Genomic DNA, 22,464 nt, shown 5'->3' with positions numbered 1-22,464 from the left:
AGGCTGCTGGTACTATATTGACACTTTCTGATCTGAAAAATTTCCTGATTCTGGACCAGTGAGGTGCCAGACCAGGAAGGTACATCCTATATGAGGAGTCAGTATTTTTAAAACTAAATTTGTCCCTTTCAGGAGTAAAGGAAGTAACTATCTCAAAGACTTGGTCACTCAGAGCTATGTTTGCAAATTAACACCCTGCAAATTCTGTAGTTACAAAGCAATACAGACACTATAATCCATTTTTATGGTTTTTGACCATCGGGCAAAGAATCACTAAATCTTAGCAAACAGAAAAAGGCAAGGGAAAATATTCAGGAATGTCCAAGCTATAGATACTTTAAAAAATCCTCATATTTTTGACAAGTTTCTTTCCCAACTGAGTTGTGCATATTTGGGTACTTACGGAATGTTGGAGAGATGCAGAGTAGTAGATGGAGGGAAGATATTTTGGAAGTTCTTAGAGCCAGGTTTCTTAAAGCGATGTAAAGGGCTATTGCTGTAGTCCTTAGTTAGACCTTGGTCCTCTTGTCCCTCACGAGGAAGCTGAACAGTCTGATGCTTTGAAAGAGTGGCACGGAGCACCTTCCCATAAAGTCTCTGCCCATTCAAGTGGCTCATAGCTAGAACATAAATATTGACAGTAATGTCTAAACAGGAAAACAAAACTAAAACAAATCTCAGCACTGTGAATGCTTCAAGCTTCTGCTGTTTATGGCTGGACATAAGCGTCTCAAGTTTAATGACAACTACTACTCTCATTAAGCAGAGCTCCCATCTTTGACTGCACAATATTAAAATTTTAAACATAACTATAATAGGTGTAATACAACATCTAAATGTAATGATAATACAAAGAAATTCTTCAAATCCAATTGTTGTATTTTTAAAATTTTATATTTGATCAAACATCTACTATATATTTAAGAATTTGTGAACAAGCAAGTCTGTCTGTTCAAGAACTCCTAAACAGGAGGAGGAGCCAGGACCATCAAATTTGTTATGCAGTTTCCTCTTACCATAACTTAAAAGCAAGGTAAGAGTTTGGTTTTTGGGGGGAGGAGGGAGATAAAGCTCTTCCCCCACATACGGTGACACACAAAACCACATGGAAAAGAGATAATCACCGGGCAGGTGAAAGATGTTGGCTGGGGGTTGCATTCCTCCAACCATGAGCCTCCCATTCCTCAAGGGGGCCTTTAGGGAAGGTGGTGGAGGGTGGCTGTAGCACCCCTCCTCCTCCAATTCATATGGTAACATTACATTGCTGACTGTTCCCCTTAGGGAGCGAGGGGCCAGTTAGCTGTATTCCTCACTCTGGCTGGAAAGTGCAGGGGGGAGACAAACGTGGACCAGCCCCAGCTGAAGACATACCTCCTCCCCTAATTGTGCCCGCTGGAACTGCAGCGGCCCTGGTGAGGCACTTCTCACCTGGCCCCAAGCTGCTGCGATGAGAGAGGTCTGGGATTGTCCTCTCTCTCAGGGGCAGCCTGCATACTGCACCCCTCCTCCCAAACCCCACCACAAAGCAATGATGTCAATGAAGAAAAACAAAAATTAAGGATCCAAGCAATGCTGGGTAAATATTCTCATTTAAAATAAAAGAAAAATGCTTTCAACATCTTATTTTGGTACAATATTCTTAGTCTCACACTAAAGTAGCTTTCCCTCTGAATATTACAGAAGAAACTCACTTCTTACTTTAGAACAAAAAGCTCAACATGTCAAATTAAGTGCTTTGATATTTCTGTGCCATTCACTGTGAATGCACTAAAATTACTAATGCCTATAAACCATTATCATCAACAGAAATACAAACAGACTCATCCCATTATTAAGCTACACTGCAGATAACTTGTATTCTTATTACAAGTTTGACAACCCTCCGATCAAACAGAGTTTTAAACTTATTTTTGTACTGACTGGAGACTGGATTTTGCTAGTGGGTTATACTACTGTTTCAGTTATAAGGCAGTAATTGAACTAATTCTGAATTGCAAATTGTGCAGTGGCAGACATCACGCTTCTGAAATTCTAAACCAACTGTTAAAAAAATTAACCACTGTAATGGAAATTGCAGATATCAGTACAACAAACATGTCAATGAAAATCTGGTTATTAGTACCTAGTTGAGCTTGGGTTGCATCTGCCATCTGAACCAAAGCATTTTCTTTTTTGTTAAACATGATCTTCACTCGATGTACATCACCATACACCCCTGTGGACATTGGGAAAATGTACTTTCAATACCTTAACTTGCCTGAAGCATTTGATTATCTATGGTGCAAAACACTCAAAACATCAAGTATGTATTACTGAAGTTAACCAGAAGAAATGGAGAATAATTAATTTATTTAAAACAATTGGGCACGGATCTTTGTATGAAGAGCGTTAACGGTTATGCCTCTATGCATTTTTCTGAAGAAGCTAAGAATTAGGTGGCACCTCTTTCAGTGTTAACACCATGAACAGTTATTTTTCACTACCAACTCTGACAACTATATAAAGACTATGGATGTTAACTAACGATTAATTTACTAGTTGAGTAGTCGATGGAATTTCCATCGACTACTCGACAGGAACTTCGCATTCCTCCTTTGAAATTCCCCCCTCCCATAGGGGCTCTTGTACATTTCAAAGGAGGAATGTGGAACTCCACGTGCAGCCCGGGGACAGTAGTAAGTCCTGCTGATTCCAGGATGCTCACGGGTGCCAGCTTTGAAATGTACAAGAGTCACCAGCATCAGCATGGAGCATGAGGTCAGTGGGGGACTCAATGTCCTCCACTGACTCCGGGCTCCATGCTGTGCTGCCGCTTTGAAACACCGTGGCAGCGCTTCAAAAGGACAGCGCCTCACAGCTGAAATCAGGATCAGTTGTGCGGTGCTGCCTCATTTCAAAGCAGCACCGCACAGAGCTGACCCCGGACTCCATGCGATGCTGCCCCTTTCAAGCGCTGTTTTAAAGTGGCACTGCTGCACAGCTGATCCTGGGGTCAACTCCTTGCAGTGCTGCTTTGAAATGCCAAGGCAGCATTTCCAAGTGGTGGCTCTGGCAGCGCTGCTGCTTTGAAGTAATCTCCCCCACCTCTATCTGATGGAGGCAGCAAGGGGTAGGGAAATCAACTTTGTTGACTGACTATCCGATAAGCATTTGCTTATCGGATAGGCGACTAGTCCTTAAAGACAGGGTCTTAGTTGGTGACAATATATAGAACAGATCAACCAAGACACCAGTAAATCATCAACTACAAGAATCTGTGTATATATGAACCATTCACTTTATTTCCTCTGGTGCTGTTTCTTCCTGCCCTACGTTGGTAATACAAACTTTTTAAACATAAAGAGCTCATACTCAGAACCTACTTCGGCATCATATCTAGGTTGGCCTTCCTAGGCCATTCCATGGATTTATTTTATTTTTCCTGCTTTGAAAGTCCCTCTCCCCCGTACTCCTATCACTACTGATCCACATGATCATCATCTTAAACCCAGAATATTTTCCGGGGATTTCCAGTTTGAAAACTGGTGCCACAAGCGTGCCTCAAATGTAGGCCATTTGACAGGACAGGGTAACTTATACTTTACAGAATAAGAAACAAAAATGAAGTAATAATTAAGTCAGTTTAATCAGATGAACAATGCTGATCCTGTAATTTTTCACTGTACATTTCACACAATGTTCTATAACAGATGTAATAAAAACTTTACCAAATAGGATAAAGAGTCCATGAGGTGTGACAGCCTGTATAAATGACAAAACAAAACATTTAAGACCATTTGAATATATAAAAAATGCATGCCATAAGTAATTAGAGCCAACTGTTTTGGTCACTAATGGGTAGAAACAGCATAAAGCCTCTTAACAGGCATATCGCAATAGTTCACAATCCAATATGCTGAATTCTTTGTTTTTTGCAACAGTAAAAACTTGCCTATTCTAGAGCAGCTGTTTTCAAATTGTAGGCTGGGATCCCTAAGTGGGTTATGACCTCGTTTTACTGAGGTCACTAGAGCTGGTGTTAGACTCAGTAGGGCCCAGAGCCAAAGTCAGAGAACAGGCCCTACTGCCTGGGGCTTCCCTGGTATGTGGCAGGACTATGGGTTTGACTTCATACCTGGCAAGCAGGGCTCAGGTTACAGGCCCCCATTCATGTGATGAAACCTTGGGGGTTGGCTTTGGCCCTCAGGCCCAGGTGGAGGGGCTTAGGTGAGTTCAGTCTGGTTCTTTAGGATCTTTCAGAAATGTTTCTTGTCAGATGGGGGTCACGGTGCAATGAAGTTTGAGAACTCCTACTAAACAGCATGCAGCTACTTCAAACTTAGTGTACGTAGCTACTACATGAAAATAATCTGCATGAACCAATTCTTGTTTTCAAACTAGTTCTCATTCACTAAAGCACTCAAGCTTATGCTTCAGTGTTTTCTGAATAGGGATGGTTTGTTGAATCAGAATCTAGAGGAACAGAGTAAATAAACTTCTTTTTTAAACCAGGAGATACATTTTATATTCTAACTCTTGTCAGTTTAAGAAACAGCAGCAAACTTCTTTAGGAAAATAAGGCTGTTTACTTAAACACATCTTGACACAAGCTCCAAATTCAGCTATGTACACTTGCCTCATTTGAATAAAAAATAAATACCTACGTAGAGAGAAGAATTTAGGAAGGTGAGCTTCCTAAATTCAGGCATCATGCTGGAGCTCCTGCTGCAGGCTCAACAGCATAGCTAGGAGCTACATGCAGGAAGGGGATGAAGTTGAAACATATACATGCAGCTACTAGAAGAACTGTCCCAAACACAGTAATTACTGAAGCACACACAAATGGTATCCTTATAAAAAAAACTTCAACAGGGATACTCTCCAAGTTGCACATGTCAAGCGTTCTCAGTTTTAGATTATCTTTTCAAAAAAATATTTTGGTCTGATAATTTTACTGCAAATGTATCGAAGTTAACAATAACAATAAGAAGTCAGGAAGATTAAAAACACAATGAATTTAGATGGTTACATTTATCAATTGATTTCCAAAAAGTGGTTCCTGAATATATATGTTAAAGGATACTCACAGGCCTCAATGTTACTTTTGGACTCTTAAACCATCTGTGATTTTATTCCAGAGAAAAATGCCAAAGCTTGGAAAGAACTGGAAAAACCTTAAACAATGAATCATCTCTTGCAGCACCTTAGAGACTTAACAAAACATATAGATGGTGGGATGAGCTTTCGTGGGCACAACCCAGTGGTGACCATGAAAGCTCACGATAGAGACTAACAAAACATGTAGATTGTAAGGTGCTTCAAGACTATTCCTTGTTTTTTATGTTTTTCCAGTTACAGACTAACTCAGCTACTCCTCTGAAAGTTGAAAAGAATAGTTACAGTTTAGAAGGGCACTTATGGCCACTCTTCAAGCTCGCTACCACCCACCCATTTCTTTTTTCTGGAGAATCCGATGGCGTCCTGTGTCCAATTTAGATTTTAGGAAAAACATTTTAATATATATTCTATGCCCATATCAAACTACCACCAACTACTTGAATTGTCTGTTTCCCCACCATCCAAGCTTACATCAGCATTGAGGTTGCTGACAAGCAAAACAGAATTTCCTGGAACACCAGTAACTCCGGGAATAGCCATTCGTCCAGTCATTGCAGAGGTGGTAATTGTGAGAGGACCAAGTGCTCCAGGAACTGCTGGGACTGAAAGACCTGAAAAACAACACTCATCTTATACCCCAAAGGAAGAGGGGAAACTATTTCAGAAGGCTAAAAGCAATTCCAATTAGGTAATATTTTAAAAATAAATTCAACATCCAATAATGAAGTGCATCAAATGCATAGGTTAGCTGGTTCTCCCAAAAGACTGTTTATGATAGACGCAGGCCAATGGTTCCTCTTTTCCTAGGATAAAAAATCCAAACCCAACAAAAATAGATCCTTAGGATCAGAGGGGCACATGGGCAGGTGGGCTATTTTGGGAGCTGAACGAGTGCTACTGAAGCTTGCTTTTTAACCACAGACTTCTGGATCTTGCACTTTTCAGCGTCATTACAAAATACAAGCCTACTACATACAAACCTTGTTATCCAGCACTTGAATAACCAAAAAACTCTGTTAATTAGCACCTTCCAACAGACAGCAATACCGTTCCCCATTCGGTTAACCGGAAAAATTCTGGTAGCCATCTGGCATAATTTTTCGGCACTTGTGGAAGTTGCATTTGCAAGCTTTGTGGCAGTAAAGATTGTTACTTGTCCTGTCTGAATACAGACCTACCTCTTTTCCTGTCTCCGAGTACAGTCGATTATTATGGCTGGCAGTACACTAGCAACAGGCAAAGGACAGAAAATTGGTTGTGCTGACCATAACCCAGAAATTGGACCTAATTAGGAATTTTGAAAGAGGAGAAAACAGGTGCCAACTGATGCAAGAATTTGGTTTTGGCTCACCGATGATCTACGGTATTAAGAAGCAGAAGGCAGAACTGATAAAATTCATGTCAAGTGCCCTAATGAGCAAAGCAATTGAGAAATGCCGTACTATGCAAAAACCAAAATTGAAGCAATTAGACAACATGCTCTATGAATGATTTTCCTGGAAGTATTCTGAGGGAGCTCCAATTTCTGGCCCAATAGTGATTGAAAAGGTCAAGAACTTATCAGCAGATGAAAATGAGTGAGGCCTGTGTTTTTTCTGATGGTTGGTTGGTATGCTTTAAGGTGCAACATGGTATCAGAGGCCTTGATATCTCTAAAGAAAAACAGTCTGCTGATTATGAAGCGGCAGAGAAATAGTGTGTTTTTTAAGAAGCTGATTCGTGAGCATGGCGTAACCCTAGAGAACCTCTAACAAGACTGATGAAATGGGATTCTTGGTGTTGCCTGCTGTCTTCCACCCTTGCTGGAACAAGTGAAGTTAGTGCATCTGTATTCAAGAGGAACAAGGACTGCATCACTCTGCTTATATGTGCAAATGCTTCTGGCACACCCATAATCAAGCTGCTCATGATTTCAAATTTCAAGTGGCCAAGAGGATTCAAGGATACTGTCCATCTGACAGTGAAGTACAAGGCCTGGTCTAATGCATGGATGGACAAGGACATATTTTTAATTGTTCCACCATATCTTTGTTCCTGCTGTGAAAGACCTCCTGAAAGAACTTGGGCGTGCCAGAAGACACAGGTCATTCTGCTTTTAGATAACTGTGAAGGTCACTTCTGAACAAAGCTTGTGTCTGGCAATATTTTCATGGTGTTCCTGACTATAGATGTTAGCTTATTTATTCAGCCAATGGATCGGGGAATTATTCAAAACCAGAAGCTCAACTCTGAAGGGACAATCCAAGACTCTCAGTCACGGTACAGCATTAAGGATGCAATCTTCAATGGGGCATGTGCCTGGTCTGCTGTTAAGCCTATAACTTTGAAGGGAACATGGAGAAATTGTGGGTGGAAGTGATATTTATGGAGGGGTCCTCTGACAAAGAATTTCAAGACTTTAACTTAAGAGCAAAAAGGAGAACATAACAGGAGATACCTGATGTCCTTCAAAATGGTGACCCCACAAACCCAATCACTAAACGAAGTATAATAAAATTGAAGAGGATAATCATCGATCAAGGCTTAGATGTTAGAAAAACCCTGAAAGACTCTGAAATAACAGAAACAGTTGTCCATCCAGAGAGAAGTACCTGTACTGAGGATGACATTCAGAGGAAGAAGAAAATACTGAAGAAACCAAAATTGCTGAAGAAAATACTGAAGAAACCAAAACCAGATTATTGCTGCACTGTGTCTGGAAACTTTGGTGCAGTTTGCTGAGCAGCAGTCTTATTCTGCTCAGGAACTCATGCAGATTATCCCGAAAAATTTCCTGAAGAAAAGGCAACTGACTTGCAGGCAAGCAAACATCTTCAGGATGCTTCAAAAAGCTTCTGCAACTTGTGCCACTGGTCCAGCACCATCAGACAGCAGAAATTGTTGATATTGATGACTGAGGCAACAGAGGAGCAGTAAATTACAGTAATGGATACCATAATACTGTTTTGTTATCAGTTGCAGTGTATATACTGTAGTAATAAAGTTAAAAGTTGTAGTGTTAAGTATGGCTATTTTATTCCATTCAGTTAAAAATATCAGTAGTGTTTAATATGCAGAATAATGTTAAAAATTGTAGTGTATTTAGTAATACTCTAGTGATAAAAGTTGTAGTGTTAAAAATGGTTATTTTATTTTTTAAACATTTTTGTGTTCAAAAAAGTTGAATCAACTGGCACATTTATTTAACGGACAACACTCATTCCCCAACCATGCTGAGTAACAAAGTTTGTATTGTACCTCAAAATAAAATGACAGTGACTTATAAGGCAATATTGCGTAATAAAATTGTAAGCATGTTTCTCAAAAAGCTAAGAGTAGCAAAAAAGCTACAGCAAAATAATGATTTGTAGAATTACAGACTGCTACAGTTATATCACTTGCAAGTAGCCCTTTTTTTCTGTGTGTAATTTCTTAATAGTATCAGAAGCCAGTGCTCAAGTGATGGACAGTACATCATGGCAACATACAATTCTTAAAATAAATTGTAATTAGCGATTCTGTGGTTAGTATGCTATACAAACAGGTAGACTGACTGCTCTTAACGAACACTTATAAATCTTGATATCACTACATATCACTTTGTCGAGCTGAATTTCAACATTTTAAGGCAGTCTAATTTACCAAACCAAACACACACACAAAAAAAAAAACACTTACCTGCAGCTTGAGGAAAGCCAATGGCTGGGGCAAATCCAGCTGCCCCTGCATATGGTGAAGAGATTATTCCTGGTGTACCTAGAATTCAGACACATTCAATTAAAAACCTATTCCATCATATTAGCAAATAGAAAGATTGTCAGTAGACATACATTTCATATCACTGAAAGAAAAAAAAAAGCAGTCACCTGCTCTACAATTCAATTCATTTTACACTTCCCAATTCCCCCCCCCCCCCCCCATATGCTACCCATCTTTCATTTACAATACATAACATTTCTAGAAGTTTTCAAGGGGAGAACATTAATCTAACAAACAAACTGATATAGCCTGAAACAATGTATCAGAGGGGCATGAACTGCCCCATTGATTTTAATGGCTTATCTCTGAAACCTCAATGTCAGTTTATATATTAGTGATAGAAATGTAGCCTTGTTAGTCTGGTGTAGCTGAAACAAAAAACAGGACTATGTAGCACTTTAAAGACTAACAAAGATGGTTTATTAGGTAATGAGCTTTCATGGGCCAGAGCCACTTCCTCAGATCAAATAGTGGAAGAAAATTGTTACAACCATATATACCAAAGGATACAATTAAAAAAAATGAACACATATTAAAAGAACAAATCAAATTTCAGAACAGAAGTGGATGGGGGGGGGCGGTAAATGTCTGAGAGTTAATGATATTAGAGGTGATAATTGGGGAAGCTATCTTTGTAACGGGTAAGATAATTAATGTCTTTGTTTCAGCTTAGGTGTAAAGTGTTGAATTTAAGCATGAATGACAGTTCAGAAGATTCTCTTTCAAGTGTAGTCTTAAAAGGTCTTTGAAGCAGGATGCAGGGAATCAAGTGGTTGAGACAATGTCCTTTCTGGTTGAAATGACAAGAAAGTTTTTTCTTTGTGATCCTGTCTGATATCTGTTTTGTGGGCATTGATTCTTTGGTGAAGTGTCTGAGACCTTTGTCCGATGTACATAGCAGAAAAACACTTTCGGCACATGATAGCATAAATTATATTTCTGGATGAGCAGGAATATGTGCTCTTGATCTTATAACTCACTTGGTTAGGCCCAAAAAGGTTTCAGCAGAGTGAATAAGAGGACAAAGCTGGCAATGGGGTTTGTTGCAAGGGAAGGTACCAGGGTTGGTATTAGTGTGGTATGTCCTGTGGTTGTTGGTAAGAATCATCTTGAGGTTAGGTCGTTGTCTATAGGAGACTATGGGTCTGTATCGCAGAGACTCTTGGAGTTTAGTATTCTGTTCCAGTACAGGCTGTAGTTTATTGATAATGTGTTGGACAGGTTTAAGTTGGGGGCTGCAGGTGATGACAAGTAGTGTTCTATTGTTGGTTTTCTTGGGTCTGTCTTGAAGTAGATGGTTTCTAGGTATTCATCTGGCTCTTTCAATTTGCTTTTTTTTCCTCTCCGGGTAGTTGAGGTTTATAAATGCTTGGTAGAGATCCTGAAGTTTCTGGTCTCTGTCAGTGGGATTAGAGCAGATGCGGTTGTATTGAAGGGCTTGGCTATAGATGACGGATCGTATGGTGTGTTCTGGATGGGAGCTGGAGGCATGTAGGTAACTGTATGAGTCAGTGGGTTTTCTGTAGGGAGTGGTATCTAATTTTCCATTGCTGATTTGTACTGTGGTGTCCAGGAAATGGATCTCTCGTGTAGAATGGTCCAGGCTGAGATTGATGGTGGGGTGTAGGTTGTTAAAATCTCTGTGGAAAATCTCAACTACCCACCCGGAGAAATAAAATAAGCAAATTGAAAGAGCCAGACGAATACCTAGAAACCATCTACTTCAAAGCATCCCCCTTCTGTTCTGAAATTTGATTTGTCCTTTTCATGTGTGTTCATTTTTTTAATTGTATCCTTTGGTATATATGGTTCTGACAATTTTCTTCCAGTATTTGATCTGAGGAAGTGGGTCAGGCCCACAAAAGCTCATAACCTATTAAACCATCTTGTTAGTCTTTAAAGTGCTACATAGTCCTGGTTTTTGTTTCAGTTTATATATTAGGCCTTGTTTACACTACTCCAGGCCGTGGACTTAAGTTATGCAATTTAAGCTACTTGAATACTGCGGTATCTTTACTGTGGTAAATCGACAGCTAGCACTCTGCCATCAAATCTGCCTACTCTTCTTGTTGTGCTGGAGTACTGGAATGAACGGGAAAGCACTCGGCAGTCAATTTATCGTGTGTCGTCCCATCTAGTCTAGTATGCTAGATGTGATGAATCAGCCCCTGCTGATATGATCACTACCCGTGGTTCTATCCCTTAGTCAAAACATGACTTCAGTGTTAACGCTCTCATGGCTAATGAGTGTAAAAGAAATACTTAGTAAATGCACTTATTCTATCACAACCTGCTTCCCATGCTTTCAAAAATGCTAACATTCCCACTTGCTGAGCTTCTCTTTGTAATGATGAAGGCTACAAACTGGAAATCAGGAAACATACATGGACTAAATATAATAAAATTTGCTTATTTTACAGTTTGCATCATCATCTAGGTTTTAAAATCACCCAACTACCCTGAAGAGCACACAGATTGATGTTCTGTACACACAAACCCTCCCCCTTTTCAAAAGGAAATGTTCGGGGGGGGGGGGGGGGGAGATGGAGAGAATCTATTTATTCACTGAATTACATTTCTCTCAAGTGGTGGACTAAAATGTAGTGTATATATAGGGCCCTTCATTTTTGTTTTTTATTTAATTTCACCCAGCAATTTATCCGTGTTTATTACAAAAACAAAACAACAACAAAGGTGAAAATTGGTGAAAAAGAACTATTTCTGGGTAAATATCAGCGTTTATTTTGGTGGACAGAATGATGGGGGGAAATATTCAGTAGATTAATGCTTTAATGAATAGCATTCAATATTGTTTTCTGCAGAACTAGAACAGAACCCAAAACAAATGCGACCACTGAGTTTAAGAAAACAATATATCTCTAATCCCCAAATAAAACTTTCCATTTGAATACACAGTTTACTGTTATAGACTTAAAATTATTAGCTTATAAACATTTACATTTAATAAGTAGGCCACATTTCCTTCACATGTACTCAACTTCATCCTTGGTTGGTTTATGTTTATTAAAACTTTTGAATACTTTGTTCTGAAATGTAGTGTGATACATCTTTAAACCTTCATCTGCTAACATCTTGAAACGTGCATGTGGTGGGTGAGAGGACCATCAGTATGTTCACATGTGCATGCATTTCAGAGCTTGCATTCCTGTTCGTTTATTGTGTAAGTCTTCTAGACTAAAACACAACCTTACATCAAGAGGCAGCTTTGCATATACACAGACTAATACCTTTGAGGGGAAGCCATGTTAGTCTGTAACTTTAAAAACAAGCACCAGTCTGGTGGCACCTTAGAGACTAAAACAGGGCCCATGGCGAGTAGATTACAACCCGAAAGAGCCGGCGCAGAGTGATCTGCGCATGTGCAAAATGCAGAACTGCACAGCTGGCGTGTGGGGCTCACCGCCACTTGGCGAGCCCTGCTAATAAATATATTCGGTCATGAGCTTTCACGGATAAAACCCACTTCATCAGATGAGTTAGAATGGAAATTACAGAATTCAAGAATATAAAAACAAAAGCAATTACCTACAAATTGTAGGATCAATATTAATAAAGCTAATTAAGTAGCTGGATGTGTACCGTTCATCACATGATATGGAAATGTGAGTATTTCTGTGTATTTCCCAAAGGTGGGGAAAATTGCCTTTGTAGTGCTTAACCAGTTAATACAGCGATTCCCAACCTTTTTCCCCATGGAGGAATCCCTAAAATAATTTTTCATATCCCGAGGAACCCCTACCTATGAAAACGTTTGCTTGGCCAGAAAAAGTTAACAGCGGGGAGCGCAATTCAATTACTGCTCAATTTTTTCAAGAACATTTATTTGTAAAGAGAGGTAGAGAGAGAGAGAGAGAGAGAAAGAGAGAGAGTGTGATCTCTTTTTTTTCCATCATCAAATATCCTCCTCCCGCTCCTGCCTCACTCTCTCTTTCTCTTCTCCTTCCCATTCTGCCTCTCACTCGCAGAGCCCAAATGGCTGCTTGCTCCCACATGGCAGCCTGGCTGAGCAGTGCAGAAGTCAGCCAAGTGCCAGGGCAGGAAGTGAAGGCCATGACAGAGGCTCCAAGCCCCCCGCTGAGCGGCGCAGAAGTCAGCCGAGCGCCAGGGCGGGGCCTGAAGCCTCTGTCACACCCTTCGCCTCCTGCCCTGGCGCTTGGCTGACTTCTGCACTGCTCAGCCAGGCTGCCGCATGGGAGCAAGTGGCGTAAGCGGCCGTTTGGAGTGCTGCTTGCGCCACTTGCTCCTGTGCAGCGGCCTGGCTGAATGCCACAGAAGGCAGCCGAGCACCAGGGCAGGAGACGAAGGGCATGACAGATGCTCCAGGCCCCGCCCAGAGTTATTTATTCCACGATTTCTCGCGGAACCCCTGATGATGGTCTACGAACTCCAGTTGGGAAACACTGAGTTAATAATAAGCCCAAGTTGATAATGTCGAACTAATAAATGAACTCTAGTTCAGCTGTCTCCCTCCATATTTGGGGGAGAAAATTGCTTTGTAAAAGAATGGCTACGGTTAAATACATTACTGAAGGTTAAAATCTTTGCCTAGAGGTTTGTGTGTGTTACAATTCCTGATGGCAGATTTGTGTTCAATTATTCTGTGTTGCAGAGACTGCATATATCTCATGTATTTTCTTAACAAAACAAGCTATTTTATATATATTTAAATGATACAAAAGGATGAAAATCAAGGGGAAAAAATACTTTGAAAAACTCAAGGGTTTTTTTTTGTAAAAAATTAGTTTAAACTGAAAATGAAAGGGCTTATCTACACAATATGTAAATAAGTAACATGAACATGGTATGCTCATTTTTAATACTTAGTCTCAAAGACAGAAAACACATTGAATTAGAGAAATTTCCTAAAATATGGAATTTAGTGGGTATAGTTTAATACTGTACAAATTACTACCATAACAACTGAAGCAGACACCTAAGCTCTGACAAATGATTTTGGCAGACCACTACTTCTCCTATCTATAGTCAAAGTGTCCCTTATATAAACAATGCAAAGCATTAATCACACCATACTTTATACTTGTAAAACATTCATTGATGTATTATACTGACATGTTTAGACAATATGGATACTAATCACTTATTCACAGTTCTAATTTTCATTATCATTCATTCCTGAAGAAGCAATGACAAAGGGCTTTTATTTTGCCAGATGGGACCTGCATGTTGGACACCGATACCAAACAGACATGTGAGAATAGAATACAGCTCAAATAGGATGATCAGGAATTCTAGCATCTGTGCAAAATCCTTTGCTATCTAGCTCACTGCAGATTTTAAGCAAACAAAAAATTTATTGTGTCTTATGGGAAAAAAACCTCTCAAATCAAATGTATTCCAAAACACACCAGAAGTTTTTAAACACAAGAAATACTTCGTATGTTAACATTCTAATAGTTTTAAATACAGCAGTGTATTTTAGTAATTACTTCACAGTTTTTTAAATGTCCAAATCCTAAAATAAGGGCTAAAATCATGTAACATACATACTGGTTATTGTCCACCGTTGTTACTTTATCTGAATTCTCCATCCATCATTGCAGCCTCTACTGTTGTAATGAAGATAGAAGCCCAGGGTTCCAGCTTCTTCACTATCATGCCATCTTATCCTGAGACACTAGAGCCCTGTCTGTACTACCATTTCTACTCATGCTACCGTTGTCGGAAAATCTGAATTACTAGTTCTCCAGTTCAGACACCCTGGCAGAGAGCAACCTGAAATCTACCCTCTCCTAAAGACAGGAATATCTCACTTCTTACCCTCTTCTAAAGACAGGAACAAATCCCCTCTTACATTTCACATGCACATTTAATTCCCACCACTCTTTTCAAAAGAAGGTCTCAGTGCCAGATGGTAGAAATGTGATATTTTTAATCTTTTACTGCTTGTAGTGGTCAGGCTTCTTGTGGCTGTGTTCATTTTAATCCTTGGGGTTAGATGACAGGATTAGGCCAACCTTACCACTATCTATACCATCAGTTCCACCCTTTTTGGTGCAGCTGCACTGGTGGAAAATTATTTGTTAATGTAGGCAGGATCTGGCAGAGTAAGTAGGCGGTGCATATATTAGTCTCAGCACATGACCGCGTAATGTATACCTGCATATTTTTTCTTAATCAACTGTACCATAATTACTCTTTCCCTTGGACATGTAAGGCAAATTAGATAAACCTGATTCAAAACAACTTCCCAGAGTTTTAAGTCACGATCTTAAGCAGAGAGACACTCAAGAGTTTACCATGATAGCACACTGATGACTTAAAATAATTCTCTGAGGGATAGCTATGCTCGTTTGTAGCACTTTGACCAGTTGGACTGTAGCATACAAATATATTTTATTTTTGTACTTAACAAGGAAGCATTTGACTCTATCCAACAGCTAGAAACCTCACCTGTCAGCTGTAGCTGCTAGTTGCTGAGAAAGCTGGAAATAGCTGTCAAAACACTAGAGAGCTACACTATGAACATCTCTGACAGCTAGTCAGATCCCTTTTTTTTCATAATTTACATTACCATTAAAGTTGTTTAAATAAATTAGCAATGCCACCAGCACAACCACCATTATATTGGAACTTTGAGTCTCCTCTGCTGCCATGACTGCAACGTATAGGTTGGACCTCCTTGGTCTGGCACCCTAGGGATCTGACTGGTACCAAAAGAAGGATTTATCTGGACCAGGGGAGGTCATTTCAGACCCCTGCTGCTGGCCTGCTCCACCAGGATTCCTGGCTACCGCCACAGCCCAGCTGATCCATGCGCTGAGTCCTGGTCTTCCTGCAGCCCAGATGAACTGCACGCCAGCTCCCTGCCCCCCTCAGCTGAGCTGCGTGCCCGCTTCCGCCCAGATGAGTAGTGCACCAGCTCCCCACCCCCACCAGCCCAGATGGGCCTCATGCAGGCTCCTGTCCTCCTCCCACCTCACAGCTCAGCTGAACCGTGCGTAGGCTTCCTCCTCCCCTGCAGTCCAGCTGAGACACATGCCAGCTCCCACTCCCCTACTCCTGCAGCCCAGATGAACTGCGTGCCAGCTCCTGGCTCCTCCCCTCGCAGTGCAAATGAGCCATGCACCAGCTCCCTGGCCCCCACGCCCCTGCAGCACACCAGGACTCTCTGATCCTGGAACATCCGTGGTCATGCCAGACCACAAATGTTGCCAAACCAAAGAATACTGGATTTTAGAGGTGCAATCGGTAGTAAATGTTAAGCAGCCATGTGGAATACAAGCGTATATAGCTAGAACATATCTTAAATATGATCTATACATCTTTCCAAAAATTCCTAGTATCTTTCAATTATTACCTTTATTCACAATAAATTCTTAAACTACTTAACACACCTTCCGTTTAAGTTTATAAAAGCCAATCAGTAAGCAAAGCAGCTCATATCCCAATACTTCAACTATTTTTCCATACACAATCCCTTCCCCTTCCCACTCCTCTCTCAAAAACATATCAACTTGGAATATTTACTTCCATACCTCATTCCTTAGGGATCATTCAATAAAATTAAAAGATGGCAAATTCAAACCAAATCAAATGGAAATACTTTCCCCCCATAATGCATAGTTACCCAATGATTTTAAAAAAACAGATTTTTTAAAATTTAAATCAGATTTTTTTAAAAAAATAAGTATTACATTTTTCATTTAAAAATAGCAATTACAATTAAATCTTATGAACATGCTACACCTAAATTTACAGTCTCATAAAAATGAATTAATGGCTCTAGCCTGTTCAGCCTAACAACCAGCTCTTGCTTCCTGAGAGTTCTGGGTCTTCAATTTTTGTTTCGCAGCAGATTAGTGTGTGCAAAGACAGACACAAGTTGAAGAGGATGGCTTTTATTCTGTGTTTATGTGATGGTGGCCCGGGACCAAGCACAGCACAGTTAGCTAAAATTATTGTCCGAAGACAGAGACAATATATAGGAAAGGATGGAGGCAGCCTAGAAAGTAACATGGGAATAGACTGGATAGGAAAGGTGAAAACACTATTAGCACACAAAAAGTTTCTTATATTCCTCTACACTTTTGCCACAGAATAACTGTCATGCATTCTAGGTGTAAGACACCATATCGGGAATATTTTGAAGAAATTCGCTCGCTGGGTAAAAAAAGGAAAATCTGTCAAGTATAAACAGCGCAAGATGATGCAGTGCCTATCTGCAAGAATAAAAAAATCATAAACAAACTGCTTATTAGGAGAAAACGACATGGATGACTATGTGGATATGGCTGAAAAACTATGTGGATCAACTTTGCAATGCATCACTCTTCAAGACTCTCTCTGTGCCTTTCAATATTAGGGTGATTTGACAAGTAAATTCCCAAGCTGTTTTCTATGTTTGATGTTGCTAGAAAGTTAACTTAGCTATACTTACGGCTTGTTTAATTAGATTCTAGACCTAGTTAACGATCACTAATGCCACTGTCATTTTCTTATTTTATATTACATCATACATGCCCCTTACTTTGGACCATTATGGTCACAGACCATAATGATAATGCCATAAATCTATTCCCTATTTTACTTCAGCATAGCTTAGCTTTCCCAAAGGAAAACTATCCTATACTTGTTTTTAATGGGGCTTCTTCCAATATTAAGTGCACTCCTAGCACAGTCCTAGGTTGTTTTTTTAAAACTTGGAATACAATCTGCATCAAAATAACAGTGGAAATGGGGAGGAAGATAAGAGCTAGTCACAGAAGTTTTAAGGACATCATACGCTTAGTGTTCTGAGGACCGGTCAGTTAATAAAGAAAGTTTAAGTAGAGCCGTCAGCTGGCAACTTAAGAGACTGTTTTGATTGCAAATGTGAAACATGTATGTAACATTTAAGATTTAGTTTAAATAAAACATTAGTGCTATTGTGTCTGTGTATGTGATTTAGTCCTCATTCACGATGTACTGCTGCTGCAGCTGGACAGAGGCAATGAGTATTTCCTAAATTACTATTTCCTAAATTAGTAAAAATCAAATTATCTAAAAAAGTATACCCTCTTAGATGCTATAAAATCCTCAACTATGCTGTAAATTAACATTTTCCAGGGATCAGATTTGCACCATTGTTTGATGAACTGTGACGTAGTATCAGTGAAAAACTTGATTTATATCAATCCACCGTGCAGAGAACATACCAAGTTCTAAAGAGCACATTTATGTGGATACCAAAAATATTGAAAATTATTATAATGATAAATGCTAGAAGGGATATTACCCCTTGTGTTCTCAAGGCAATCTTTAATTAAGAGACTAGGTTAAGATCTTACAGAGGCAGATACCACATATAACTAATATGGGGTTTTTACACCTCCCTCTACAGCATCTGGCACTGACAACAGTTGGAGAAAAGATAATGACTGGATGAATGTGGAGTCTGATTCACTACAGCAATTTCAGGGGGAAAAGAAATCCCACTGATAACAGATGTAACCCCCCTACTCAGTCATAAAATGTAAAAGACCTCTTTAGGAAGCCAAAAAACAAAGAAGAAGTGGAGTTCAGTCACAACACACAGGATAACATAAATATACAAACAACAGTGAGAAGCAAGATTACACTTTTAATCTGCGGTAAAGGGGCACCAAAAGCTACTGAAAGTGGCGCTCACTGTTGCTCTCCGAGCACAAAAATAGCTTTTGCATTTTCTATTGAGAAATACAATATACACATCTCGTGCTACTATAGAAGACTACGAACATGTGACATTCAGAGAGGCAGCCGTGTTAGTCTATTTCAGCAAAAACAATGCAGAGTTCTGTGGCACCTTAAGGACTATCAAATTTATTGGGGCATAAGCTTTCTTGCGCTGCAGCATATCTGAAGAAGTGATCTTCAGTCCATGAAAGCTTATGAACGAATACATTTGTCAGGATTCCTCGTTGCTTATATAACATTCAGTGGCTAGTCTCTAAATTTTCATTTTCTGAATGTCTAAACCAGAGCTTTATTAATGTATATTTTGTGTTCTAGTTCCTTTGATGCACAGTATTTATTCTTATATGCATAACAGTTGTAGCAGTGTTCGTTCCAGGATACTAGACAGACAAGGTGGGTGAGATATCTTTTATTGGATCAACTTCTGATCATTTGGAATATTATGAAGCAAATATTGCCCTGCAGTGAGTAAATAATTATGTTCACCGAATGCCTGGGTGGGGAGAGCTTTTGGCATTAAACGTCTGAAGTATGGTTGAACACATTCAGTTTAAGATATTCAGTACAACATAAAAAACCAGAAGTGACAAGGAGTCCTGTAGCACCTTATGGACTAACAGATGTATTGGAGCATGAGCTTTCGTGGGCAAATATCCACTTCGTCAGATGCATCTGACAAAGTGGGTCTTTGCCCACGAAAGCTTATGCTCCAATACATCTGTTAGTCTATAAGGTGCTACAGGACTCCTTGTCACTTTTGCAGATCCAGACGAACACAGCTACCCCTCTGATGCATAAAAAGCAGTGTTATTTGGTCCACTGTATTTACCTAGAAGAGAGGTTTCCTTACCAAAAGCGGTGGCCATAGTGGCATCAAGGGAAGGCTGGCCATCACCAGAAGGAAGGTCAAGGCGAGTGAAGTCTCTGCTTTTGTCATTGTTGTATTTTACATTAAGGCTTGTTAACTTGGAGAAATCAATCCGCAGAGTGCAGCATGCATTGTAGATATTCTGGCCATCCAGAGCCTACAGAAAAAGTGGTTGTAAAGTTTAAAAAGGAAAAACATATTTACCAGTCACATACCGACTTTTAATGGCTTATTACCCAAATACAAATCCACGCTTACAACAACTTTTAAAAGCTTCAGAGGGGTAGCCGAGTTAGTCTGTAACAGGAAAAACTTAAAAAACAACAGTCTAGTAGCACCTTACAGGCTAACAAAACATGTAGATGGTATCATGAGCTTTCATGGGCACAACCCACATCTTCAGATGACAGGGAGTACTAGAAGTGAAGTGGGTTGTGCCCACGAAAGCGCATGATACCAACTGTATGTTTTGTTAGTCTTTAAGGTGCTACTAGACTATTTGTTGTTTTTTGAGCAACCTTTAAGACATTACTGGCCCATTTCAGATTGACCACTGCACCACTCTCAGCTTTAGCAAATGACCTTACTTTCAAGAATATTAATGTAAACTTTCTAGAATATTAGTGTAATTTACAGGATTATTAGGTGTTCTCCCTCTGTGTCATTCCACATGGGAATGAAGCCTTATATGGTCCCTAGCTACAGAGCCTGGTCTCCTTAAATGAATCTACAGACTCATGCTCTTAAACCTTGGACACTCTCCCTACTTAAATTATAAATTAAATTTTGGCTTTTTTGGAACAGACCAACCACAGGAATTTGTGGGTGTTGGCTCAAGGACAATAAATTAGTTGCATTCTAGAATTACCACCACTCCACTAAGTAAGGATATATTAACTGAATTCCGTTTGTCTTCTGAATTTCTCTTCATTATGCTCTTTTAAAGCAACATCAAAATCTTTTCAGCACAAGCACACCTGAATACTCTGAATATCTCATCATAAAAAATCAATCAATCAACCAGAGGCTACACATTTCCTACAGATTACTGGTTAAGATTTCAGATTATGTTACATGCATAAAGGAATAATGGCCTGCAAATCTATAGCAAACTTGATAAATGTACCAGCCATCTGACTTCCAAATAGAACATTCTCTTGGCACTGAAAACTTCTTTCACTTTTGAAGGCAGTAGAGAGGGCACCACAAAATGGCTACTAGGCTAGAATATGGAATTTTCAGGTGATCATTAATCTCTCAGGTCAGATTCTCATTTGAAGTGTGGTAATTCCACACTGCCAAAGCAATGCAAAAAGGTCTTCAAGCAAGGAAAAAGGGTCTCTATGCTGGCAGGGCATAAATACATTCCAGGCTTAGTTCAGAATGTAAAGACTAATCATTTTACCTAAAATGAAGTGCATGCACAATGTCTGATAATGTCTGAACTATGGACACAAATTAAACACAAGAACATGATTCAGTTTGTAAATTTGCCTGAAATTAAGTCTACACATTTAGTAATTCATTTGGTACTACTTTCTCTTTCAGCTATGCAATTACCTTAAAAAATTAACATGAAGATCTAAACTAATGTTACTCCTCAATTACCTTAAAAAATTAACATGAAGATCTAAACTAATGTTACTCCTCACTTTAGTCCGAACTAACGCGTCCTGGCGCGCACTTCCTGGTTCGAATCAGCTGTGATTCGAACTAGCGCGCCGGCGAGATCATGTTAATGGAGCGCGGGATATTTAAATCCCCGCTTCATTAACTAGTTTGATTGTCTCCATTTGCATCCCTAGATCGAACTAGGGATGCAATGTAGACATACCCCAACATACAGCTGGGAGCCCTGCTTTAAAGAACATGAAGTTTCTTCTCTTTCCTTGCTTAGATACCCTTAAAATCGCCTTTAGGACTAAGGACAAAGGCTCCTTTTGGGTATCAGGAGGCACCAGAGAGGGCATTCAACTAATAACGTTAAGAGGCAGGTAATTCACTAGTCGTATAGTTGATACAATTTTTATCCACTGCATGATTAGGAGATAAGGGAGGGCTTAATGAGTCCCGGCTTGCACCGGATCCAGCAGCTCCTGTCCATGAAGGTCCCAATGAGGAGCTGGGACCACTCCGCAGACAGGGGCTGCTGCTGGAGCAGATCACTGCCTCCACCCGTGGTGAGCCTGGACCTGCAGAGGCTACTTCACAGCAGCTTCACCTGCCCTTCCATGTCACTGCCTCTAATAGAGGGGGAATGGAAGCAGCATCGCAGAAACAGTGCTGGTGGGAACCAGCTTTTAAGCCGGTCCCCCTCTTACCCCCAACTTCTGCTCTCCTCCCACTCCCTGCTGCCTCTGATACAGAGGCAGCAAGGGAGTGTGAGAGCAAATGAGTCGTCAATTACTTGCTTACATCCCTACATTCAATGTAAGATCTTACATAATTAAAGGAGTGCACAAAAAACTTCTCAGCAGCTCTGAACAAAGATCCCATCACATGCAAAAAAGTGTCCATACCGCTGTGTGTGTTGGCAGAGAAATAAAGGCGGCCTATAGAGGTGGGTAAAAAAGTATCTAAAAATATTCTCTACACAAATCTTTATCACCAGGGCTCGACAATTTAGGTAAGCTATTCACCACGGGCGAGTAGATTATAGCCCGGCACGGCGCCACAGCATCATCAGTGCATGCGCAGCGCAGTTTGTGCATGCGCAGGGTGCTGAATCGCGTGGCTGGCGAGCAAGGCTCGCCACGGCTTATCACTATGACTGAGACTGAAGACCCCTAGGACTGTATCAAGCAGATTCGGAAAGGCAAAAAAACTTAGAAAATCTAAAATTATTCAACTTTCTCCATTCGTTCTAAGAACAAAGGCCTCCGGAGCCCAGTCTAGGGTTACCATATTCACAAGGACTCTAAATGAATGACATTCTAGGTTCCAACTCCCATAGTGAGTGTGCTGCTCATAGGAACTTTTGAAACTGAAAAAGATGTTCTCTACTTTCCATTTTTACTCAACTGAGGGGTTACAAATGTGTGGCAAATTAGAAGGAACACTGATGT

General features: G+C 40.1%; 1 protein-coding gene across 4 annotated transcripts in view; it reads right to left on the bottom strand.

The window, feature by feature from the left end:
• Positions 1-22,464, bottom strand: part of PTBP3 (polypyrimidine tract binding protein 3) — a 100,741-nt gene that overhangs the window by 7,856 nt on the left and 70,421 nt on the right. For all 4 annotated transcript variants that reach the window (XM_075931420.1, XM_075931422.1, XM_075931419.1 and 1 more), the window contains 6 exons: positions 19,382-19,556; positions 8,755-8,832; positions 5,569-5,708; positions 3,708-3,741; positions 2,123-2,215; positions 404-620 (listed from right to left, as the gene is read on the bottom strand). In XM_075931420.1, the coding sequence (XP_075787535.1) occupies positions 404-620; positions 2,123-2,215; positions 3,708-3,741; positions 5,569-5,708; positions 8,755-8,832; positions 19,382-19,556 (737 nt within the window). The remainder of the gene's footprint in view (positions 1-403; positions 621-2,122; positions 2,216-3,707; positions 3,742-5,568; positions 5,709-8,754; positions 8,833-19,381; positions 19,557-22,464) is intronic.

This window comes from Pelodiscus sinensis, chromosome 6, assembly GCF_049634645.1.
Source record: "Pelodiscus sinensis isolate JC-2024 chromosome 6, ASM4963464v1, whole genome shotgun sequence".
NCBI classification, from domain to species: domain Eukaryota; kingdom Metazoa; phylum Chordata; order Testudines; family Trionychidae; genus Pelodiscus; species Pelodiscus sinensis.
This window is presented reverse-complemented; position numbering and strand designations above follow the sequence as displayed.